The 26149-nt window shown below is 46.5% G+C and overlaps 2 protein-coding genes across 3 annotated transcripts; both read right to left on the reverse strand.

The window, feature by feature from the left end:
• Positions 1 to 7230: 7230 nt before the first annotated feature.
• LOC133902341 (uncharacterized) lies at positions 7231 to 8577 on the reverse strand. The gene is made up of 2 exons (XM_062343933.1): positions 8469 to 8577; positions 7231 to 8011 (listed from the first exon to the last, which is right to left on the reverse strand). Exons 1-2 carry the CDS (start codon positions 8575 to 8577, stop codon positions 7395 to 7397), a joined length of 726 nt encoding a protein of 241 aa, XP_062199917.1. The 3' UTR covers positions 7231 to 7394.
• A 4659-nt stretch (positions 8578 to 13236) lies between these two features.
• LOC133902112 (lysM domain receptor-like kinase 10) lies at positions 13237 to 21185 on the reverse strand. Of its 2 annotated transcripts, XM_062343694.1 has the most exons (11): positions 20479 to 21185; positions 19057 to 19089; positions 18676 to 18828; positions 15469 to 15620; positions 15218 to 15307; positions 15000 to 15093; positions 14758 to 14909; positions 14592 to 14689; positions 14317 to 14455; positions 13698 to 13796; positions 13237 to 13539 (listed from the first exon to the last, which is right to left on the reverse strand). In XM_062343694.1, the coding sequence occupies exons 1-11, from the start codon at positions 21116 to 21118 to the stop codon at positions 13387 to 13389; spliced, it is 1803 nt and encodes a 600-aa protein (XP_062199678.1). In that variant the 5' UTR covers positions 21119 to 21185; the 3' UTR covers positions 13237 to 13386. The 2 variants fall into 2 exon arrangements, with proteins under 2 accessions (XP_062199678.1, XP_062199679.1); XM_062343695.1 differs by lacking the exons at positions 13237 to 13539; positions 13698 to 13796 and having other exon boundaries at positions 14323 to 14699.
• Positions 21186 to 26149: the final 4964 nt, after the last annotated feature.

Consider the following 26149-nt stretch of genomic DNA (forward strand, 5'->3'; position numbering starts at 1 on the left):
GTTTGGTCAATATGTCTGCCAGCTGATCGTCGGTGTGGATCTTCTGGATGGCGACATGGCCACCCTCGACGCACTCCCTGATGAAGTGGAAGCGCGTCTCGATGTGCTTGCTCCGGCCATGAAAAACCGGGTTCTTGCAGAGTTGAATCGCCGACTGGTTGTCGACGAAGATAGTGGCGCCGCTCGCTTCTCGCCCGTAGAAGCTCCCCAGCAGGCGCCCGAGCCAGATGCCCTGGCACGCCGCGGTTGAGGCCGCGATGTACTCGGCCTCACACGACGAGAGGGCCACCACGGACTGCTTCTGTGATTGCCAAGTCACTGGAGCTCGGCCAAGACAGAACAGCACGCCGGTGGTGCTCTTGCGATCGTCCACGTCTCCCGCCATGTCCGCATCGCTGAAGCCTTGGAGCTTGAGGTCGCTGCCATCCTTGGTGTAAATGAGTCCATGATGCAGTGTGCCCGCGACGTAGCGTAGAAGGTGCTTGACGGCGCTCATGTGCTCCGTCGTCGGACTCGCCATAAAACGGCTCACATACCCGACCGCGAAACTGATGTCCGGCCGAGTGTGCACCAAGTAGCGCAAACTCCCAACAATACTCCGATATAAAGTAGGATTGACGGGCGGATTAGAGCTGTTCTTACTCAGTTTCAGGCGTGTCTCCATGGGCACGAGCGCACTGTTGCAGTCGCTCATCCCTGCCTTCTCGAGTAGCTTCGTCGCATACGCTGCTTGACTCATCGTGATGCGCCCGCGTTCCTGCTTCACCTCGATGCCCAAGTAGTAGCTGAGGCAGCCGAGGTCGCTCATCTTGAATGAGCTCTTCATCTCCTTCTTGAACGTCTCGATCTCACCTAGGTCGGCGCCGGTGATGATCAAGTCGTCCACGTACACGCCCAAGAGTAGACGTTCTCGCCCCGTGCCGCGCGTGTACACTCCATGTTCCTCGGAGCAGCGCGTGAACCCGAGCGTGGCAAGTGTGCAATCGAGCTTGGCGTTCCACGCACGAGGAGCTTGACGGAGTCCGTAGAGGGCCTTGTGCAGCTTGAGCACTTGGCGTTCCCGGCCGGCGATGGCGAAGCCCGGAGGTTGCGCGACGTAGACTTCCTTTGAGAGCTCGCCGTTGAGAAACGCTGACTTCACATCTAGGTGATGCACAGACCACCCCTCGTGAGCAGCGACGGCCAGGAGAGCGCGCACCGAGTCGAGACGAGCCACCGGCGCGAACACCTCGTCGAAGTCCACGCCGGCGCGCTGCACGTATCCCTTTGCCACGAGACGAGCTTTGTGGCGGATCACCTTGCCCTGCGCATCCTTCTTGAGCTTAAACACCCACTTGAGTCCGATGGGACGGTGTCCGGCCGGCAGGTCGACGGCTTCCCAAGTGCCGTTCTCGATGATGGCGTTCATCTCCTCCTCCATGGCTGCTCGCCACGCCGGATCAAGATTTGCCTCAGCAAATGAAGTGGGCTCCTCGGATGCAGCAAGAAGAAGGTCATCGAGATCTAGCTCCCTGGGTGCTGCTGCGTTGATGCAGTCATCCACCATGCGGTACCGGCGTGGCGCGCCCTCGGCGTCCAGGTCGATGTCGGATGGGATGTTCGTCGGTGGAGCCGCAAACTCGACGTCTGCGCTGCTCTGGCTGCCCGCAGCTGCCACCGGTGTTCTGGGCTCCTCCGCGGCCTGAGCTTGAGGTGTCTGCGTTGGGGCCGCTGGGAATACAGGCGCGCTCGGCTCGCTGCCACCCGAGAGCACGTCCACCATGTATTCGACGGTGAACGTCTCAGGAGCAGCCGCGTCGCCGCCGATCTCCGCCCAATTCCACCCAGCAGCCTCGTCGAACACCACGTCCCTGGTGATGTGCAGGCGCTTCCGCACCGGGTCATAGACCCGATACGCTTTTGACCCAGGTTCGTAGCCCACGAACACCGTCTTCACGCTCCGATCGTCGAGCTTGCTGGCGTGAGGACGCGTGATCTTGGCGTGCGCGATGCATCCGAAGGTGCGAAGGTAATGCACAGTGGGTTTCTCACCATGCCAAGCTTCATAGGGAGTCATGTCGGGGACGCTCTTCGTCGGCGAGCGGTTGAGTACGTAGACGGCAGTGGACACCGCCTCCCCCCAGAACGTGCTTGGCATTCCCTTTGCCTTGAGAAGGCACCGGGCCATGGCCATGATGGTCTGGTTCCGGCGTTCCACAACGCCGTTTTGCTGCGGAGAATACGGCGCCGTGAGCTGTCGATGAACTCCCTTCTCGGCGCAGTACTCGCCGAACGTCACCGACGTGAACTCGCCGCCGCGATCGGTGCGGAGTGCGCGCAGCTTTCTGCCGGTCTCCACCTCGACGCCGGCCTGGAACTTCCTGATCGCTCCGGCCGCCTCGTCCTTGGTTGACAGCAGCACCAGCCACATGTAGCGGCTGGCATCGTCGACGAGCAGTAGGAAGTAGCGCCGGCCGCCGTGCGTCGCGGGTGAGACAGGTCCGCACAGATCGCCATGCACCAGGTCAAGGCGACCCTTTGCACGATGCTTGGCCTCCTGGGGGAACGGGGCTCGCCGTTGCTTGCCGACGAGGCACGCGTCGCACAGCTGGTCGGCGTGGTCCAGCTGCGGCAGCCCGCGTGCCATCCCGCCACGCGCCAGCTTCTTCAGCCCGTCGAAGCCGAGGTGGCCGAACCGCTCGTGCCAGCGCCATGCATCGTCCCCGGAGTTCGCCAGCAGTGAGACGGGCTGCGCGATGGTGAGCACGATCTTGTACAGGCGATTAGGTGACCTGCGTACCTTGGCGAGAAGCTCCCTCTGAGGATCACGTACCCGCAGCACGCCATCCTCAATCAGCACTTGGCAACCGAACTCGTCGAGTTGGCCGAGGCTGATGATGTTACTACGGAGTCGAGGGATGTAGTACACATCCGTCAGAACGCGATGACGCCCTTCCCGCGCCGCGAAGATGATGGAGCCGCGGCCGACAATCTCGACGACTGACCCATCGCCGAACTTGACAGTGCCGGTGATGTCACGGTCTAGCTCGGAGAAGACTGCGCTATCGCCCGTCATGTGGTTCGAGGCGCCCGTGTCAAGGTACCAGACGCCGGAGTCGTGGTCGTCGCAGTTGACGCCCGAGTCGCCTAGGTGCACCGTGGCACGTTCTTCGTTGAGGAAGACTTGGCCGCCGACGTGTACTGGTGCGACGCGGCGTGAGATCACCTCAGGTGTCGGTGAGGCCGAGACGACGCGCGCCATGAGCAGGGATGGATCGTTGTCGTCATCTCCCGCTTCTTCCGCCAGTAGCGCCGCATTGGCCGCCATGTCCTGCTGACGCTTGCGGCACTCCCGCGCCCAGTGGCCGTCCTTGCCGCAGTATTTGCACTTGTTCTTGTCGATGGGCTTGGCGTCGCCGTTGCCGCGCTTGGGCGGCTTTGTGCCGCGGCGTGATGGAGCCGAGCCAGCGCTCGTGCCGCTGCCGCTCGAGGTGCCGCCGCGTCCGCTTTCCTTGCCTTGCTTGCGGAGACGCCGGATGAGATCCTCCTCCTTCGTCGAGAGAAGGAGGCGTGATCCTACTTCCGCAGCCAGTGCGCGCGCCTCAAGGCGCTGCTCCACAGCCCGGAGCCGCCCCGTGACCTCTTCCACGGACAGGTCGCCGATGTCGAGTAGCGTTTCAATCGAAATCGCCACCTGCATGAAACGATCAGGAACAACTTGGAGCATCTTCTCCACGACCTCCGTGTCGTCGATTTCGTCGCCGAGGAGCCGCAGGTTGTTGGCGAGGTTGGAGATGCGCATGGAGAAGTCGTCGACGCCCTCGCCTTCCTTGAAGGCGATGTTGTTGAAGTCGCGCCGGAGCTTCTGGGCGTTCGACACGCGCACGCGCTCGACGCCCATGCGCATCACCTTGATCGCCTCCCAAGCCTCCCTCGCAGTCTCCTTCCTTCCGATCATGTTGATCATGTCCTGCGGAACCGAGCGCGCGATCGCCGCCAGTGCAAGCCGATCGTCGCTGTACTCGACGCCGCCCGGATCAACGGCTGCCCAGAGGTTTTGGGCCTGCAGATTGATCCTCATCATCACCACCCACTCCGGGTAGTTGGTCTTGGTGAGCAGGGGGTACTGGACGGACCCCGATGTTTCTTTCACCGTGCGGTGAACGACGATGGAAGGCTCCCATTGTGCACGCCCGTGTCCACGCCCGCGCCCGCGCCGCGACGATGGTGACGGCGACCGTCGTCGGCTTGGGGGCGCGCTGCCGTGGCGAGGCGGCGTTTGTGACGCCATTGCTTCTCCCTCGGTCGAACCTCCGCTCTGAATACCAAATGTTGGCTAGGACTCACGCACGCACTCAAGAACACACGAAGTTTTTGGTGCTGCCCAAAAGAACCAGCAGCCTTTTCTGATCTATTCCTCTTCCTTTTATTCTTCTACGAACGAGTCATGGCCCGGCCATTCCGTGGCACCAGCGGGGGGTCCGCGCACGACGTCCGCCACGCACATGTCGCTCGCACGATGCAGCGTGGAGGCATGCTCAACCAGGAGCTCGGTCACGGCTCTAACAAACTCGCCGAGAGCTCCGCCTAGGATTACAGACTCAGTAATAGAAAGGAAAAACGGGTAAATAAACTAAAACAACAAGATTATCTAACAGAGTAGGCACTACAATAAAGAACAAAATCTTGAGAGTGGAAGTAAATGAAAAGGCTCATGCATGGCAAGAAAAGCTGGAAAAGGATATGGCGAAAGTACTCCAGTTAGGTAATTTCTCTGAAGAAAATCCCAATCAGGCAATAAAGGGCACCTTCCCGAGAGGGTGAAGATTGGCTCCCCCGGATCCCGAGTTCCAAATCCTTAGAGTCTTTTTGGATCGCTGCATCAGCTGGTGCTTGCATCCGCGTATACCCTCAAGTAGATGGGCGTTTGGTTGCCGTGACCATTGGTTCCAGCTTGCATCCGCTCGTGCACGAAGACGCTCAGACACTGCATCGGCTCATGCACCCAAATCGGCCGTAGCTCTTGTGCAGGCTGGCGGGATGCAACGAAGGATGGGCTAGGCCCACTTGTCAGCAACAGTGAATCCCTCATACAGTCTCAGATTCAACCTACCAAATACAAACTCAAATTTAACCTATATCCGTAGATCCAACCAACCAAACATTTTTCTTTTCTAAAATACAGCTCCTTTCGACCTGCTTTCCCTCATACAGAATATACATGCAGCTATACGAGCCACCGCACAGATAACACACCCCTAGTTGATTATGCGCTAGTAGCCGGCCGGTGATGGCCGTTCCCACCATTCACCGAAACGCTCCGAAGGCGCCGAGCCCGGGGCCGCTTTTCTTGAGCGCTTCCGTGTGATTCATGCCCAAAGCGGCAGGCCCCAAGCGCCCTTAGCTTTCTGCTGCTTTACAGTATACTATCGTGGTCTGTGGGTGCTTCTCTGTGTGCGCGAGCTTTGCTGCTCGTCAACACGAAAAGATAATCGAATCGCGTGGGAGATGCATGGGAGCTTTTTCGTCTTTCCATGGCTTGCAGCTGGGCCTGGGCGTCGTCACGTCGTTGCTTCCTGCGGTCCTGCCCTTGCATTTGCAAATTGCAATGTAGAGGCTTTGGGAGTCGTTGTTAGTGAACAATCATAGCCTGCCTGTCTGGCGAACGAAAATAATCACTGGTCGAGAACTCCATTATTGGCGGGAAAGAAGGGGTTAAGATATAGTAATTAAGTCGTAAGTCGGCCGTCGATCACCGATGGAGTGTGAAGCATGTTTTTCACGAGAAATGCGCATACAAACTTAAATTGGTGCGCGTTAATAATTTATCGGAAGATTCGTACATCTGCAGTAGAATAGGTGTTCCACGGCTGTAAAAATGGAGAAGATTTTTGTTAGGTCATCCTTTCCTCTTTTTTTTTTCTGCCAAGGACGCATTGTTGCTTTTGTTTTTTCTTTTCTGTTGTACTGTCACACCAAGAGATCGGCTGCTTCCGGTGGACCGAGATACTCTGACCTGAGGAAGTCACGGATGAACAGTATCTATAATTTTACCTTGTGAACCGTCGGATCGGAAATAAAGGAACGAGATTCAGTTCTGATACAGTATCGTGCTATGTGACAATCGCTACAGTATTTTCATGTGCAATATATCTGCTACGGTAAGTCATAGCACTGTTCACACCTCACAGAAAATACTGTTCACGGTGACTTCCCTTCAAGTCAAAGGATCTGGTTCCCCTTCCGGCAAGATCAGGTGACCTAGTGCGCGCAGCGCGAGCGGCTGCACGCGCCGCCGTGCGTGCGGGGGTGGAAGTGTGTGGAGCAGACGAGAAGATCGTGAGCCCTCGAGCGGTGGATGCGCTCGAACGCGCGCACGGAGAGGGTGGTGTGAAGTGTGATGACGCGGGCAGTCAGACCGAGGCCGCCGGTTAGTGTGACGCGTACGACGGCCTCCCGCGCGGCGAAGGCCGGCATGTGTGTCACGCGCGGTGCATGGGCGCAGGCAGGGCGCGCCGACTGGGCGCTTAGCCAATTGGCCACGGAGCAATGAACGGCGGCATGGTCGCGATGCATGGTGGTGGGACACGCGGCCGCGGCGTGGAGGTTGGTTGGCGCGCCGGGTTGGATGGAACGGAGGTGTCAGACGAGCGGCGCGGTGGCAGGAGTCGGTGAGTAGCGGCCCGGTGTTCGGCAATGCGACGGCTTGGAAACCGGCAGCCAGGGCCAGCCAGACGACAGTGACGAGAGGGGCAGCGCAGGTGCAGCTCGGCAGGAACTGGCGCCGGCGATGGCCGGTGACGTTGAGACTGAAAAAATTATCGTCCTAAAAAAAATTGATAAATCCGATAATCCTGTTTATCGATGGGGCCGGTAAATTTACTTATCGGCGAAATTTTTTGATAATTTTTGAATTTGGCGTCTTTTGATTCTCGTATCCAACACGTGGAGTAACAAAACGTAGGCCCGCAAGCCGCAGGCCGACAGACCACCCCCTCTAATCATACTTTATTTATTTGTTATTTTTTATGTCAAATGATTTGGATTCAATCTATATGATTTTCTAGATAAATTAAGATTTTTTCAAATTTTGTCTAAAATATTTTTATCTATCACCGATAAATTTTTGTTATCGATAAATCCGATAATTCTGTTTATCATTAACATCCGATAAATATTTGTTATCGATAAATTTTTCGTTGCGTTGAGAAACTCTGTGGTTTCAAAACTAGGGGAAATAACAACAAAACAGACAAAAAGTTATGCTTATTCATTCATCAAAACAAGTTCATTCCGTTTCCTGTCGTCCCTAGTTAATCACTACTATATCTCAACTCTCAAGTACATATTGTTACTTAATTTATCAGTACTACTCTCTGCATCATTACATCATTCACGTAAACAAAACGAGACAGCTAAAAGCTCCGGTTCATCCGGTTGCGGAATCTCCTTATGAACATATCACAAGCCTCGTCAATCTCATCGTCCATGTTGAACTCCAAACCTTCAACCTCCCGGTTGCTCCTGATGATCTCGATGACCGAGGGCTCGTCGAGCGCGGCATCAAGAACATCGTGATTTTCATGATCGTCCACCTCGTCATCCTCGTTGTAGCAATTGTCGTCGTCAAAGAGGGAACGAGTCCAGTCCGGGTAGCCATGATCATCTTCGTCAAACATTGCCACCTTAAAGAGATTAAGATCAATCTTTCCATCATGATCACCAGCTGGCTCCTTGCTAGCCGCCATCGCCTTGCGCAGCACGAGAGCCTTGTCGCTGTACTCCACCCTGGCCTGCTTCTCCTGGTCCGACGACACAAGCGCGTGGATCCTGCGAGACATCGCGCCGACCATCGCCATCCTGCGGCGCAAAGAGGCCAGGATGATGAGCTTCGTGCGCAGAGCGTCGGTCTTGCTCTTGAACGCCGTCACCGCCTTCTTCAGGAGCTCGGGGGCCTTGCTGAGCTTCATCTTTGATGTGGACAGTTGATGAAGCTGCTCGTCAAGGACGATTATTAAGGAGTCGCTTGTGCCTCAAGCTTGGCATTAGCGAGTAGGTCAGTGAGCTAAGCTAGATTGTAGGTTTGAGAGGAGCATGGGCCTTGTCTTGAAGCCCCATGAGGGTATTTATAGCCAGTAGCTAGGTTAGCAACTTAGCACTGAACTGTGCAAGTTGCAACTTTGCTTGTGTCAAGATCAAACTTTTGGTAGCTTTTGTTTAAAATAATGAAAATCTTTTGGTAGCTCAAAGCATGAAAGAAACATTTGAAGAAAACAATAGACATGTGGAGTAAACACTATATATTTGAGAGGAGTGTCTATTTATCTGTTGACAGATCTTAGAAGATAAAATCTATCAAATTGTGGACAGTTAGATCTAGATTGGACGTCCGAGCCATCCTATGCTCTTTAACTCCTCCCTCCTGAGCCTTATCCACTCCGCCTGGTCTCATCCGCTCTTCCACCCCACCTCGCTTGCCCGACTCCCACCGTTGCTGCTACACACGCTGCACCCGCCCCGTGTGTCAGCTCCCCACCGCCTCACCGACGTCGTGCCTGGCTTTGGCTCCAGCGCGGCCCGTCCATCTTCGCTTCCCATTCTCCTCCCCGTGCTCCCCCGCTGCCACTGCCTCCCCGCTCGGCTCCAGCGATGCCCCCGTCGCCGAATTCACCACCCTCGACCGCCACCACCACTAACCCCTCCTACCTCGACGCCCACCCCCATCCTCACCCAACCGTTGGTCCTCCGCCACCCGCGGCCGGCGGTGCCCCTGCCTCCTCGCCGCCCCGTAACCCGAAGGGAGCTCGCCTAAGAAGAATTCCTCGCCGAAGATGATAAGAGGCTCACCGGAGAAGAAGGGCGTGCACGAATCTCCAAGCAAACCAGAAGGTAAGAAATTCAACATATTTTTTGTCAAGAAATCTGTCGACAAACAAATCATATTTCTCATATTTGAGAATGTTGAGAGTGGAAGCAAACTAACAAAAGGCCAATGACGAGGAAAGCTAGAGGAAGGATATGGAGAAAGTATTCCAATCAGGTAAAAAAAGTACACCTATCCCAGGGTGAAGATTGGCTCCTTGGGATCCCAATATCTTCGTTGATTATGCGTTAGTAGCCGGTGATGGCTGTCCCCACCATTAGCCAAAGAGATCTCTCAACCAAAACGCACAAAGGCGCCAGCCGGGGACGCATTTCCATGGCCGCTTCCGTGTGACTCAATTCATGCGCAATGGGGCAGGCTGAAGGCTTGAAAGTTCCGGCACGCCCCAATCGTGTGTTCCCGTGGCTTGCAGTGCCCTTGCCTTTCTCTCTGTTGCTTTACGCTTTGCAGTGCCGTGTGGTAGTGTGGTCTGTAGGCGCCTCTTTGTGCGCGCTTCGCTGCTCGTCAACACGAAAAAAGCTTCTTGCCCTTGCACTCAGGGATTTCAATTCTATTTTAATTTTTTTGGTTTGCTGGCAAAAAAGATCAAAATTCATGAAATTTTATTAAAACTTGAGCTTTTTTATCCTTTGATCTGCGTGTCCTACATGTCAGTGAAAAAAAATTAGAATTAAATATTTCATTCCCTTAAAATTCTTAAAATTTTACCGAAATTTCGACAAAATTTTAATCTCTACCACTTGTGTTGACGTGGACAGGTCAGTGGGATTTTTCTAGAATCGCACATGCCCACCGTTCGCGTTCTTGCTCGTGACTTCATCGATCATGGGGCCTGAATTATTAACGGAAAACAATAATCCATGCAAAACTGAATTCCATTATTGCCGTGCGTTGTTAAGATTTTTTAATCTAATTTTCCTCATAAACTAAATTATCTCTCTTCTTTTTTAGTAATATTGATATCACTGATGTCGTTCTTTCAGGAAAAAAACTGAACTAAATTATTGCCGGGAAAACATGGGTTGGAATATGATTAAAGCGACCGTCGCAAATTATGCAGCGTGAAGCATGCGTTTCACGGCTGCAATTAGAGACGGAGAAGTGAGGCCAGAAAGATATTTCCAGCTGTAGAGTGTAGCAGCTTTCGGGAAACACGAGCGATCGTTCACCTTTCTTGGGTGGTCGAGCTTTTGAACCTGGGGTTCGACCCTCCACCGGGAAATCGCCCGGTTGCTGACTGTGGAGTTGCTGACTGTGGAGTGGACACCTGTCGCTGGAAGAGATCCACTGTCTCCGGCGAGACCAGGTGACCGAGTGCGTGGGCGTGATGCCTCCGCGGGCCGCGGCGCGAGACGGCCACGCGCGCCGAGACAGGCTGACGGTGGAACAGACGAGCAGCGCGTGAGCGCGCGGAGATGGTTGCGTGATGAGGCGGACGGGCCGGGACCGGCTGCCGGTCCGGGATGGATGGTCCGCGATGATTTTGGATGCGATAGTATGAGTTGAGTTGATATACTCTCTTCCATTGCAAATATCGATTGTTTTTTATTTATATATAAAAATTAAGAAAGTAGATCAAATAACTTTATTTTCCTTTATTTATTCTGTATTGGAAAAAATAACTCATTCATTTGCGAGAGCGATAGCATTTATTAAAAAAGGTAAGAAAGAAATAAAAGAGAAAAAAGTACATAGAAGTTTGAGAATAACTTATATTTAGATAATAGTTGAGGAGACTAAAACGACCTACATTTGCAATCAGAGGGAGTATTAGTTTGTTTGGTTAGATATATCCGATGTTATAGGAATGTGTTTGATTGGATATGAGATGGTACGAGAATGTATTTAATTATTAAAAGTTATGTATTATATTTATGTATAACTTAATTATTTTATAGAAATAATAATTTTTTTATTGTTATTATCACGAGAAATAATAAAAACCATATAAATAAAATATTATGAAGAAATTTACTTTTTCAATATATAACTTAGAGATAAAATTAATTTTAGAAATTACTCCATCATATTAAGGAACACGTAAATAAGTTTAGAATTTTTTAAGCAACATAAGACCACTGATTTGATTTTTGAAAATTTCGGATACTGTTCATCGTTTTTACTGTTCGGTCCTGAACGATCTCGTTAGATCGATTTTCAGGATAGATTCGTTAAACATCTATCAAGTATATTTTAAGAATCTAAACGAGCTCATCTCGTATGAGTTGGTCCAGTTAAAACAACTAAACACTCACGTCCTTTGAAACTGTACAAGCTTATGATCCCGTTCAAGCAACCAAACATAGCCTTACTGAGGGCCACGTGCGTCGGCGTTGACCATAGAGCACAATGACTGCGCGATCCAATGAGTGCCGTCGTGGTGGTGGTGGATATCAGGTGGCGCGCTGGTTTAGACGCCTGGACGATCACCATTGAAACGGTGCCCGTGGACAAACTAACGAACGAAAAGCGCGGCGGGCACGAGTCAGTGAGTCGCGGCCACGAGATTTCGAGAGGTGCATGCAGCCAGGCAGGAACCGGTGACAGTGCTAGGGTCGTGTTTTGGTATAGTTACAAAGGTTTTTTTAGTTCTGCTCTAAAAATTTACGGTGGAGCAAATTTGTTATGAAGCTAAAATTGTAAGTGAGATGTTTGGCTAGTAGGACGGTTCCAGATCTAGAAATGAGAGTTTTTTTAAATTATCGATAGTATCCTTGAGGTGTTAAATGTATATTATTTTTGACATATAAGTATTTGTGATTTTTGGTCGTAGTAAATATGATATATATAGAATTTTTATAAGTATTTTTAACGTAAAAAATATTATTATTTTTATAGATTACAATAATAAAATATAAATGAATAAGGTCGAGACATGAACAGCACGTTGTCTTTGTTGGGAACAAGATCAGACAGCAACACCTTAGGTTCAGAGCCATCGAAAAAACACCACAAAAGCAAACCTCTCCCTTATACCACGCCCAAGGGATTCCTCTTACGGACGAAATTCCCGTCGTGAAAGGATTTTCGTTTCCTTCAGCGCTCCAACGGTTTTCCTTCACGGTTTCCTTTATGACGGAATTCACAGGGTCATTCCCTTCAGAACGGGATTCTCTATTTTTTCACTTTGCGATTCCTCTCGAAGGGAAGCTGTTGGAGATGAGAAAAAATAAAGAGAAAGGGAATAGAAACGGGGAAGTGAATCGAGAAGGGAATGAAATGAAGGAAATATGGTTGAGGATGGTCTTAGACCATCTCTAACGGTTTTCCTTCAGGATCCAGAATCCCTTCACGACAGGATTTTCGTTTCCGTCAACGTTTATGCCATCAAGACAACAGAGGGGAAAGCATCACACTAGGAAGAGTTCAATGCATCAAAAACCGGTCAATATTCATAAAAACCGGATAATTCGGTCCGCACCAAATTTTGAATTTAACCGGTTTTTGAATTTGAATTCAAAAAATAAAAAAAATCACAAAAAAAATCTAAAAATACTAGAGACAATTTTAAGACCTTTTGAAAAAAAATTCAAAAATAATATCATTTGTATCATATTTCATGAAGAGGAAGTTTGGAAGAAAAGAAAAAGAAAAAATGTGCAGCTCATTTAGTAGGGTTCATGTTAAGAAAAATATTAAAACCCAAATACATATTTTTTGTGTGTAGTATGTACCTTAAGATGATCTATAAAATTAGTTTCACTTTATTTAGAGCTATATTAATTTCTCTATGATTTTTACTAAGTTCATGAGCATAAAGTGAACATGTTAAGAAATAGCACTGTAATTAATATTTTCATATCTACCATCATTTTTTCTATATAAAACATAGTATAAATAAATTGATAAAAGAGATTTCACTAATTTTGGAGGTGCGATGAGTTAGTTATAAATTAATCTATTTACAATACATTTACACAATCTTGCATGTTATAATAACTATTTCATGAGTTCATGTATTTTTAAAAGACATAGAATCATATAAAAAGACTAACAAAATTAGCTTCATAGTTTTTGAATTAGCAAAGAATTAACTGTGCATTTAACTAGATTTAGCAAATATATTTTCTCACAGAAAATATTCAACTTTTTTACAATTATAAATACTTTTATCATGTAGATTATGTTACAAGAATACAACAAAAATTTATTTCACTTGATTTAAAACTTAGATGAATTAGTTATCCATTTTACAATGTTAAACTATTTTATGGTTTTTCTTTAACTTTATTGAAATTTGATAAAATCGAAAAAAAATTCAATGAAATTCAAACAGTTTTCGACCACAAATGAAATGCGAAACATGCGGCCGAATACCAATGAAATCGAGCCCTGTGCAATGTCAGACTTTTAGTGTCTATCTACACGCTCACTTTTATTATCTTCCTCTGGAAAGTAAGTCTAACTTTTTTAGATGAAGAAGTAAGTCTAAATATAATGTACTATATACAAATATAGTACATAAGTACAAGCACGTTCGCCATGTAACGATCAAGGTATCCCCACGGTACCATGCTATCATGCTAACCAGATCTCGGTTCTCTGGGAAAGAGTTCCTGCTCCAGACTTAGCTCTTGGTCCTCGGATGAGAGCGCCATGAGAGCAACCACGACAGATCTCATTGTAGGCCTCATCCTGGGTTCCTCATGAGTGCATGACTTCGCTAGGTACGCGATCTGGTGCAGAGGACACAGGTCAGCTAAAACGGATGCGCAGTAGTGCAACGGCTTTCGCGTTGAGCAAGTATAAAAATTTATCCTGACGCATCATGTCTAGGTTGCTGAACAAGTGAACAAAAACAGATGGTCGAGCTGGGTTTGCCTCCATTACTGACCTTGACAACCGAGTCAATAGGATAGTCCCCTCCTAGATTTGGATCAATCAGTTCCTGAAGAGCTTCCTTGGGGTCTGGCGTGCTCAGAGTCTCCTCAAACTGTGAAAATCAGCAAATACATTGGAGAACTAAACAAAGCACACATCGCTCGCATGCACAAATAGTCTTGCTCTACACTTCTGCATTATATCCACATCCAAGTATTGAAAAGTATCTCTAATTTTTCTTTACAGCATTTTGCGCAGTGCTTACTACAATGCATCATGGAAACTGTATGGTCGCTGTGATCCATAGTATGGGTGTTACAAAATCATATATACTGCAAGTGCACTTATGATGACACAAGCTAGATTTTCAACTACGATAATGATGTCACATGTAATGACCATGAAAGTTTCGATGAGCAGACTTAAAGAAATTTAAATTAACTTTTGAAAAATTAGGTATGGAGTTGACGACTCCCGAATCCAAATGGCGTAAAAGCATATAATGTTAACAAATTCATTAACTACTTCAGAAATAGGAGCATGCATTCTGATCAACAGTGGGAAGCGCCAAGCACGTTAGTGCTTCCTATGTTCTGCAGTGCTAGAAAAAAAGTGATAGCAGGGAAAGTTACCAAATAAACCAGGCTTTTTGCGCTGCTGATAGATTCACTTGATCTCACAATAGCTTCTTTGGCTGAAATAAGTTCATAAAGGACAACACCAAAAGCAAAGACATCCACCTTAGGAGAAACCTCACCATATCGGGCATACCTGTAACTCAGATGACCTTTTGGTACTGAAATGCAGTTGCAGATGGGATTGCAAATTGCAGTCTATGATGTACTGCCAATAGTGTGCACGCAAGTGAAAACTGAACCCAAAGATATTTGAGACTCTGAGGACTTACTCTGGAGGCATGTAACCAAATGTACCAACAACTCGTGTAGGAAGAGGCTGTGATGTACCTCCAATTTCTGCAAGCTTTGTTAGTCCAAAATCTGCAACCTGCAAGGCACTATTGATATTGCACATAAGATGACTAAAACATGGACGTTTTCATGAGTAGTTTCAACCTTTGCTCGGAAGTCCTTGTCTATCAGGATATTTGCAGACTTGATATCTCGATGAACATACGCTGGAACAGTGTGTTCATGAATATACTCGAGGCCTCTTGCTGAATCAAGGGCGATTCGCACTCTAGTGGCCCACGAGAGAGGTTCATAACCTACATAGAAATATATGTGCCGAATACTTTAGGGGAAGAGTTTATACAGCACTGCAGGCAGCGTAATACATTCAAATAGCAACATTTTACCAGTCCCACACAGATGCTGGCTAAGGTTTCCGTTCTCAATAAATTCATAAACAAGGAACAGGCAATTCTCAACACAATAACCAATCAAGCGCACCTGCAGATACCAAAGCGTAATTAAAAACAATATTCTGACAGCAAATATCTGATGGTTACATATGGAAGACATGTAATCTTCTCAGAAATATGCTCTTTCTCAGAAAGATCTAAAGATCACAGACCAGATTCAAGTGATGGACGTGCGTCAAAACCTTCAGTTCAGCAAGGAATTCTTGAGTTGCCTGTGTATCCATTTTCTTTATGGCAGCTTTCTGGATACAAAAGAGAGAAAGGGCAAGTCATTTTAAATTGAGCAGATCGCATATGGATCTTTTGTATCCTTTTCTTTTTTATGTGCAAGAACATCATATGTGTCAAATTCAACTGCTACATTGGTTATTCATGTCACACACCCATAAAAGGTTGAACTAACCTCGCCTTGAAGCTCAGCATAATAAACAGCGCCAAAACCACCTTGACCGATTTTATGATCCATATTAAAGCCCTGAGTGGCATTGAAAAGTTCTTTATATGAGAACACAATGGATCTATCAACCTTAATGCCCTCAGCTTGCGAAGCATTACCTGGAAAGACATGTAAATGAAAGGCATAAAAACAATATAATATTGTATTCGTGGAGATATAATGCAATTTGTGTGAGAGAAAATAACAGCAGTTACATATCCACATAATGGTACTAATAGAAAAGCAATGAGTGCGCATGATCAGGGGGGAAGTTAGAATTTAATTGATGGTGGTGCCAAATACACAATAACAACAACTACTACTACTACAACAGTCTTTGTCTCAAGCAAGTTGAGATAGGCTAGAGATGAAACCCACAAGATTCAACTAAAAGGATGATGAGAAAATAATAATGATAATAAAGATACTAGTAATAGTAAAAAATAATAATTACGGTACAAGGAGACTGATGCATAAGTTAGGGTTCTGACATGTAGATTGCTAACTTCCACGTGCTTTTATCTGTGGATAGTTCTTTGGGGATATTTCATTCCTTTAAGTCTCTCTTTCAAACTCCTCTCATGTTAGGTTTGATCGACCACTGCCTCTCTTCACATTATCAACGTGCCTTAGTATCCTGCTATGCACAGGTGATTCTGGAGATCTTCATTGGATATGTCCAAACTATCTCAACCGATGTTAGACAAGTTTTTCTCAATTGGCGCTACCCCTACCCTATCACGTATATCATTATTTCGGATCCAATCTTTTCTTGTATGGCCACAAATCCATTGCAACATACGCATCTATGTTATACTTAACTGTTGGACATTTCACCTTTTAGTTAGCAAACATTTGGCGCCATACAACATCACGGGTCAAATCGTCGTCCTATAGAACTTATCTTTCATCTTTTGTAGCACCCTCTTGTCACAGGTGATGCCAGAAGCTTAACGCCATTTCATCCATCCGACTTTGATTCTGTGACTAACAACTTCATCGATATCACCATCCCTCTGTAGCATCGATCCCAAATATCAAAAGGTATCTTTTTTGGGAACCACCTCTCTACCGAGACAAACATCTTCTCCCTCATACCTAGTAGTACCGATATCACACTTTATATACTCGGTTTTGGTCCTACTAAGTCTAAAACCTTTCGTTTCTAAGACTATCCCCAACCATATTCCCTTCATTTTGTTCCCTTCCCGATTCCCTTCCCCGTTCCCATTCCCTTTATTTTCTCTCATCTCCAACAGTTTCCCTTCGAGGGGAATCGCGAAGGGAACGGAAAGAGAATCCCGTCCTGAAGGGAATGACCCTGGGAATCCCGTCGTGAAGGGAACCATGAAGGGAAACCATTGGGAACGCTGAAGGGAACGGGAATCCCTTCACGACGGGAATCTGCCCGTGAAGGGACTCCCTTGGGCTTGGTCTAAAATATATCTCCACAACTCTAATTTCATATTAACCCATATCCTACTCTCGTCAACTAGCACCGCATCGTCAGCAAAGAGCATACACCAAATGATATCTCCCTGAATGTCCCTTGTGACCTCATCTATCACCAAAGCAAATAAATAAGAACTCAAAGCTAATCCTGGATGTAGTCCTATTTTAAGCGGAAAATCATCGGTGACACATTCACTTGTCAAGAAAATCATTTCCATGGTCGACCCCAGGCATGAAACAAATTGGTTTTTGGTAATGCCTGTCATTCGTCTTAGGCAATGGTCAATAACTCTCCTATAGCTTCATTGTATGGCTGGTCAACTTAATTCTACGGTAATTAGTACAGTTTGAATCTCTCTTATTCTTAAAGATTGATACTAATATACTTCTCCTACCTCCTTCGGGCATCTTGTTGAACGAAAAATTAGGTTGAAGAGCTTAGTTAGTCATGCTATCACTATGCCTCCAAAACATCTCCACACCTCCATTGGGATACTATCAGGGCCTATCGTCTTGCCTCCTTTCATTCTTTTTAAAGCTTCCTTGATTTCAGCTTTATGAATCCTTCGTGCAAATCGTCTGTTAGTATCATCGAAAGATTCGTCTAGCTCAATGGTAGAGGTCTCATTCTCCCCGTTGAACAGTTTGTCGAAGTACTCTCGCCATCAAGTCTTGATCTCACCATCCCTCATCAGAAGTCGACTGGTCCCATCCTTGATACATTTAACTTGGTTGACGTCACTCGTCTTCCTTTCACGGATCTTGGCCATCTTATAGATGTCATTTTCTCCTCCCTTTGTGCCCAACAGCTGATAAAAGTCCTCATAAGCCCGACCCCTTGCTTCGCTCATAGCTTGCTTTGCGTCCTTCTTTGCCACTTTGTACTTCTCTATACCGTCCGCAATCCTATCAAAATGTAAGCATCTGAAACATTCTTTCTTCTCCTTGATAGCCTTCTGAACATCCTCGTCGCACGTGCTTCATTTGGTCACCCCAAACACCTCTGAAGCCACTTTCCTAATGCAAGTTGTCCATCTTCATCCACATGTCGTTTGCATTCTCAGCTTCCTTCCAAGGGCCCTTGTTAATAACCCTCTCCTTAAAATTCCATGTCACCCCTCCTTTGAGCTTCCACCACTTCGTTCTTGCGAGTTTGGCGCCCTTGTCCCATCGAACACGTATGCGGAAGCAAAAGTCAACCACCACAAGCTTATGTTAAGGGACAACACACTCTCCAGGTATCACCTTACAATCTAAGCAAGCATGTTTATCCTCTCTTCTTGCAAGGACAAAATCAATCTGGCTAGAGTGGTGGCCACTACTAAAGGTCACTAAATAGGATTGTCTCTTTCTAAAGAAGGTGTTAGCTATTATCAGGTCATAGGCCATAGCAAAGTTCAAGGCTGCCAAATAACAATCCAAAGTAAATATTGGTCCTATAGCTCAACTTACCATAGTGCATATATGATCAAAATAAGACAATTAATACTAACATTTTGATTTACCCTGGTGTCAGTACGCCAGGGTCCCACACCCTAGCTTCGCCCCAGCGCAAGATTGTGTGCAAGCATCTAGGTGTGCACATGTATCCGTGAAAAACAAAAGGTTCGAGTGTCACATTGATAAAGAGTTAGAAATGCTCTTGTAATATATTCAATGTTTTGCCGCAATTCGTCTAGAGGAGTGTTATAACTTAAGAGTAAGGAAGTTGCTTGACAATACCAAGTTGGACAGGCTCATCCGGAGATGGAAGCAGTACAGGCTGTCTGAATTTGTGCTGCCTATAAAAAAAGGCAAACAACCAGATGACCATGACAAAAACAACAATACAGGCTATCACAATTCCTGCCACTGCTCCTCCAGAAAGGTTATTTCCTGCTCCACATAGTAGAACGTGAGTTAAAACATTACCATTTAAGTTAGTTGAACAAATACTCCAGTCTATTGTTATAATGTTTGATAACCATAACATGAAGTATAATAGCTCACAAAAGTGAAGGTCAGTGTCTGCACTGAACAAGATGAGGAGTTTATATCAGGACATAATAAAATATAACAGAAATAATAGCTGTAACTTCACCAGATAATGAAACAATACTTAACCTGATTCTAGAGGGTGGTAACTGCCATTAGGATCTGCAAAAATACAATTGTAGATCATATAATCATGATTAGATCAATGCAAGAAAATTAAGTAGTTAACAGTTACTGTTTAAGTAGTTAAAAGTAGCTATGTCTTTTGATTGAAAAGAAAACCGATACGGTAAACAAGGTTATCAAACATCATAGAACATATGAGCTCCAGAAATTTTTCGTTCATTTTCCATATATCGATTTATTGATTTGCTATATCCGGTAGCTAGGAACTAGCCATCAAAAAACAGCAATCAGGATAGCTGAAGTTACTGGACGCTAAAAACTAGTTCTATATCAATAAAATAAGGGCAGTGCTACAATGACATACCCACGCAGATGTATATAGCATATCTACTCCGTGCACGCCACCACGACATGTCGTCGACTCGCCATCTTCACCGCATACTCCACACTGCACGCACTGCCGCAGCCACTCTCGCACTACACAACACCACGCCAACAACTACCATCTTTTCGATAACATCGATGTTGTCGCAGCCTCCCGCCATCGACCACGATGACACCATGTTGCTAGTGTCATCGCTCCTTGACGTAGCACCGATCTCCAGATAGCATCAATTTCTAAATCTTCTCAGATTGAATCATCTTTGATACCAATTGTTGCCTTTTCAACAGGATCAAACAATCACGAAGAACACAAATACACAAAAGAACGAAGCACGTTGTGGGGTGCCCTCATCCTTCATTATATATTGGCCGAATACTAGACTCTGAATCCTACTCCGATCTAATCAGATTCCTACCCAGACTCTTACTTCTACTCTGACGCTATATGTATTAAATTCCTATTAGGACACCACTTCGATTTTGGCATGGACTCGTGCATGCCAAAAATAATCCTACCAAAAAAACAAGATTAACTCTAATATGGTCCTCCTCCACCCGGGGCCAGCAGCATCCCCACCGCCTTGCCACCTTGCCCCTGCGCCAGCCACCACCACAGGCCAGCCTGCTGCCCTATGACTTCTCTCTAAGCCCAGACATGGAGAAATCCCACCGGAATCAAACGCGCCGCTGTTAATGGCGGTCAACTGAATACGTTGCAACTGACCAAGAAGAGGTGTGAGAAAATATGCAGGGACTGCACTCAAACTATCAAAGTTCAGTCATTTCATTGACAGAGCATAACTGCAATCAAGATAAATTGGACGCATGCACACACGCTAGCTAGCTACATTTTAATCCAAAATAAAATTAAAGACCATACGACCATACCACCAAAATAACGTTCAAGCAGAAACCCAACTACTTACAACAACCAATTGTTTGATACCCAAAGTCCCAAACTCCTTTGCAATTCATAGTTTCACAGGAGCAATTGGACTAGGAATCCATTAAAAAAAACTAGAGTCGGAATCCAGCCCTCACCTTTCACCGGGATAAACACAATCCCCTTCCCGGAGACCCCGTCCATCCCGGGGTTATACCTTCTGAGCAGCTCCATCTGTGCCGGCGACGAGAACCCGTACAGCTCCGCCGCCGAGGCGAGAGTCTCCCCGTCCCAGAGAGGGTAGGTGATGAACAGCCCGTACCGCGGCGACACCCTCTCGTCGCCGCACGAGCAGTTCACGGTGACATTGACCGTCCCAGCGCCGGGTACCTTATCTGACGGGCCCGCGTTGGTGGCCTTCAGCCACGCGGAGGTAGTGAGGTTGGCGAATTCCGAGGCGACGTCGTCGTAGGTCTCGCCGCGGGAGACGGCGTAAGGGGGGAGGGAACCCGCGAGGTAAGTGGTGGAGCCGGGCGCGGCGAGGAGCGCGAGGCAGGAGCAGCGGAAAGGGACGCTGACGCGGACTCCGGTGACAATGTAGTTCGAGTCTGTGATGGCGGGGTTGTAGGGGAGCAGCGCTGTGTAGTCGAAGCCAAAGAGGGAGGCGATGAAGGTGAGGTTGGAATCCGCCGAGAAGTAGTACGCGGCGAGGGCCAGTGGGCAGCCTACGCGGCAACCGTCCCCAGAAGCCGCCGCTGTCGAGGCGGCGCCGGCGACGAGGAGTAGGAGAGGGAGCATCGGTGGTGGTGTGCCCGTGCGGGAGACAGGAGGCGGAGACCGGGGAAGACGGGGGGTGTATTTCGTGGAGCTCCCAAATAAGCTCTAAGGCCCTCTCAACTATATTCCTCTCATTTCGTTTCCTTCATAATTTCTATTCTCATTTTTATTCTTTTTATTTTCTCTTATCTCCAACAACTTTATTTTAAAAAGAATCGTGAAAGTAAAAGAGAGAAAATTCTATCCCGAAGAGAATGACTGTCGATGTATCAGGAACCGAGGGTCCCTGAGTCCCGAGACCAGGCCAGCCGTCCGTCACGCGTCACCATCCCGCGAGGTCCCTCCTGCGGGATGAGGAAAATCTGAGTTCCGGGAGAAGGTGCTCGGGGCTACAGCCTCTGGTCTCCGAGCACCCCAGTTCCCCGATGACCCGCAGAGTCCAAGTACCGGGGAGAAAGTGCTCGGGGAGGTGCCCGGTCGCCCCCGAGCACCCTAGTCCCCCGACGATCAGAAGAGCTAGATTCCGGGAGAGAGTGCTCGGGGCTGCACGTGGCAGCCCCCGAGCACTCGGTTCCCCGAAGGGTCAGTGCAAAAGTGCTCGGGAGAGAGTGCTCGGGGTTGCACGTGGCAGCCCCCGAGCACTCGGTTCCCCTAAGGTAAGTGCGGGAGTGCTCGGGAGAGATTGCTCGGGGAGGTCAACGGTACCCCCGAGCACTCGGTTCTCCGACGATCCAGGGAGGTCCCCGAGGGGCCCACCGATGAAGTGTCTGCCCGTCAGAAGTCCAAGGCCGCATTAAATGGGCACGCGTGGCCTGACATATCCAACTGCTCCCGCCGCAGCGTCAGCTCCTGCCATGCTTTGGCGGAGGGGCGTGGGGCTATTAATTGCGCGGGTCCCGTCCCGTATCTCCCGTTGGGTCCTGAGATAGCATTGTCAAGATCAAGGTGTTCCGCCTACCGCCTTGCCGTGGCAGATGAACAAGACAGGACGGGCACGCCGGGTGCCTCTGTTGCTGCCCGGTGGACCCTCTCAACGGCGCCCGTTGACAGGGCGTCCACAGTGACGAGTGACCAGACGCGCGCCGCGCTTTTTTCCACCGCCCCTATCACTTCGCCCAGAGGAAATGATGACGCCTTTCTCAGTCGTGGCGTCTTGGAACTTGTGCCCATTCCTTCCCGTTCGGGGTATGTCGTAGCCGGCGAATGCATAAAAGAGTCGACACACCGGAGGGACAAGGAGGAGGGCGGAGAAGAGGAAAAACAGAGAAGACGAACCCCACAACGAACCAAGCCAACAAACGAAGACATTGTGAGCTAGCCTGAGTAGAGTTTCTGCCGAGAAACAAAGAGCCTCAAGCTTTTAGTTAGACACGATATTCTTGTAACCAGATACATCCTCGGGGGATCTCCCTCAGGACAGTTAATTCATACATACAGGAGTAGGGTATTACGCCCCCGTGCGGCCCGAACCTGTCTAAACTCCGGTGCATTTATTCCTCTTTGCACTAGGTCAATCATCCCCCACCACTGACCGTCGCATCTACATCCACTTTCATTTACTTCTCCGACGAACTTATTCAGGATCATCCCCCGGCCGAATTTCTAAAAAATGGGTCTCTCGGGATCCCTGCGATAGGAGTTAATCCTCCGACAATGACCTAGAAATCTTGTTGTGAAGGGAACCGTAAAGGAAAACCGTTAGAACGCTGAAGGGAACGAGAATCCCTTCACGACAAAAATCTCGCCCACGAAGGGAAGCTATTGGGTGTGGCCTAAAGTGGAATCGAGGGAGCTCACTTTTTAGCTCACAGACGGATTCAATGAATTGGATTCTAAGGGCTGAAAAACTGGTTTATTTATTTATTTTGTCTATAGAGGTTTTATTTGGTATAGATAAAATTTACTCCATTCGATTGCAAATATAGGTCATTTTAGATTTGTGTACAAGGATTAAGAAAGTAGATCAAATGATCTTATTGTCCTTCATTTATTCTGCATTGGAAAAGATAACCCATTTATTTGTGAGAGTGGTAGCATTTATTAAACAAAGGTAAGATGGGAACAAAAGAGAAAAAACACATAGAAGTTTGATAATGATTTATATTTAGAGAATAGTTAAGGAGATTAAAATAATCTACATTTGTAACCAGAGGGAGTATGAGTTTTTTCAAAACTGCTCGAGAAAAATAGTTAGCTTATGGGTTTAATTTTTAAACTCTTAACATACCATCTTTTTAGAAAAGCTGATCTCAACCAGCTTATCAACTTTTAATTCATTTCACCGGAAACTAGCTTATAAAAAAAGTCATAAAGTAACAATAAGTTTAGCGTTTGTTTCAGTTTATCAGTTTTTTTAAGAAGCAGAAGTTACTGATAAACAGAAATAAATAGGACCATAATTATTTTCTTCTTTAAAACTATTTTTAATGGTATAATTATTTTTCTAATAGAATCACTTTCCCAGGATAATAATAATTTGAATTAAGAAGACCTCAGACCTAAAGAAGACACAACAGCTTTGGCGTGCTACGGTTGTAGAGCGAGGAACACTGCATGTGGGCCTACTTTAATAAGACCCGGGGGCCTTTGTAAGGGGACTCATGGGCTTTGGTGGTGCCGGAAATCCTATAAGTAGCACGATCGTTTTCAGCTTATAGGTAGCGTGATGTTTGAGATTCGTGCAACTCGAAATCTACAGTTGTGATCACGCGTGTGGAGTGGGTACCAGCGCGGAGCGGAGATGCGGGCGCAGGTGGGAACTTCTGCAGGACGCGTGTCATGGTGGGATTGGATGAGGTGGGATGAGAAGTGATTTGTGTTTGAAATTTCATATGATTTTTTCTCTTGATCGTACATCCATTTTCAAATTCATTTGAAACATAGTGTTGTTTAAAATTAATGTAACAAAATGGGATCTAATATGAATATATTTTTCGTATTTAAAAAAACAAGTTGAATTTTCTATTTCAAAAATTTTGCACAAGAATGTTGAACATGTGTTACGAAATTGTTGAATTGGGTTTATCAAAATATTGAATCAAGTTTTTCAAGTTGTTGAAAAGCAAGTAATAATAAACGTTGACTCAATGAGTGATTGCTAGGATTAGATGAAAAATGAAAGGAAAAGAAAATGAAACTGGGCCGACGTTCTTCTGTGTGCTGGCTGACCTTCCGCGAGTTGGGCCGTGCGATGGATTATCTGAACGCCGAAGCAAATTTCGGACGGGCAGGACGCATAGGAGGTCCCCGTTCCACACTTCCACGCCCGTGGGCGAGCCGAGCCAGTTAGGTGACCGAGCATTAGCTTGGCTTGGGCTCGTTGTCGGCTCGGCTTGGCTCGCGAGCCAAGGTTGCAGATCACACAACTGGTTTCAGGATTTCAGCAGGGATGCAATTAGCAAAGTAATTTTCATCTAAAAAGTTAGAAGCACTTAGCAAAGTAATAGAACTATGTGAGTACTTAGCAAAATAAGAAAGTAATTTTCACCTAAAGACAACAATCATCCTCTAAGGACACGTAATAGAATTATGCTCATGGATAAAACAACAGTCATCATCTCTGCAGGCTGCAGCTTTCGCAAACAAACCAACAGCAAAAAAAAAAAAAAAAAAAACAGCTGTTGCCTGTTGGAATGTTGCAGGTACATATCCCTTCCAGCGAAATTCAATAGTGGGAAAAAAAACTAAGCACTCTAATCTAACCGGATTTTGACTCTTAAAATCAATCATAACTAATTAATTATCTGCACTTAGTTTATGGTAATACGAGTACTTCTTGAATTTCGCTGGTAACTACTGCAAGAACACCTAAAGAGGCAATTAAACTACTTGCCTGTCGATTTCTTGCAAATGCAACACGAAGCTTTTAACTGTGTGGCACGGACAGGGTCGGTGGTCTTCCACGAATCAGTTCCCAGAACCAGCCTCCGCAGTTGCTTCTCCGCCGTGAACCTCACCGGGACTCTTGCAGAGAAACGGACATCCGGCTTCTCCAGTACAGCCAAGAGCGGGGGTGCCCCGTTCAAATTATATTCAAATTAATAATTAAAATGATTATTTAATAAAGTAAGTGTTAGTACATATCTATCTTTTTGACACGTCATATACTAACCCATATCTTATCATAATAATTGTAACCATCAATAATTAATTTGAATCAAATCCGGACAGTCTGGATACTTGTGTTTAATAATTTTTAAGAGAGTTATTATTCATGTATATTTTTATCAATATGTATATCACAATATCATGATTATATAGAAGCTTAAAAGATTACATATTAATAAATTAAAAAAAAGGTAAGTATTATCTAGCGTAGCTATACATAAATCGCAGCGGAATTAACATATAAAAGAAAACAAAGACCGATGATACCACTTGTCTACAAGCCAACCGACCAGAGTTAGTAGTAGTATAGTGACTACTCGTCATCACACCTAACTTCAGCTGCAAACACAATCAATAAAGCACAATGAGTACAGAGATACTCGCAAAACTTACATATATGAGTATATATATATCCCTGATTTCAAGAATAATGCATTTAGATTAATTAGCAAGAAATAGATCGCAAGGTTAAATTAAATTATGCAGAAGACAATTTAATTTACAACCTAAATATGTGAGTACATACATATCTAACTCTTGGATTGTCCTAGCCTAACCATAAGAACATAACCATAACTGACATATGAACATACTCTCCTCGACATAAATTTTCACTAGTCACTTCCCAACGCACCACATATGGCACACCCCCAATTAGGGACTAGACATGACAGTCGTCACACAGTTATAAGAATTAACTTATAACCGTGTAAGGCTATAATTAAATAGAGACGATAAGTGGATTATAACTATTCTTCTTCTTTATTTATTATTTTAGAAATATTTACAATATTCAAGATGACATTTAACATTATTGAAAAATAAATTAAGCTGGTGCCTTTGCTACGCCTAGTCATTCCCATCTCGCCAAGCTTAGTCCATATTTTACAGTCTGCAAAAAGATAGCAACAAGCAAGAATAAGTATAATAAATCACGCTCAGCAA

Source organism: Phragmites australis, chromosome 20 (assembly GCF_958298935.1).
Source record: "Phragmites australis chromosome 20, lpPhrAust1.1, whole genome shotgun sequence".
Taxonomy (NCBI): domain Eukaryota; kingdom Viridiplantae; phylum Streptophyta; class Magnoliopsida; order Poales; family Poaceae; genus Phragmites; species Phragmites australis.

Bases quoted from the DNA above. Each gene is read 5' to 3' on its own strand.
- LOC133902112 (XM_062343694.1), bottom strand. From the start codon at position 21,118: ATGCTCCCTCTCCTACTCCTCGTCGCCGGCGCCGCCTCGACAGCGGCG. The intron at 19,090-20,478 runs GTGAGGGCTGGA...GTATTTTTGCAG, and splicing joins TGTGTTTATCCCGGTGAAAG to ATCCTAATGGCAGTTACCAC. The intron at 14,910-14,999 runs GTAAAATGTTGC...ATTTCTATGTAG, and splicing joins CCAGCATCTGTGTGGGACTG to GTTATGAACCTCTCTCGTGG.
- LOC133902341 (XM_062343933.1), bottom strand. From the start codon at position 8,577: ATGGGAAGCGAAGATGGACGGGCCGCGCTGGAGCCAAAGCCAGGCACG. The intron at 8,012-8,468 runs GTGGGAGTCGGG...GCCAAGCTTGAG, and splicing joins CAGCGTGTGTAGCAGCAACG to GCACAAGCGACTCCTTAATA.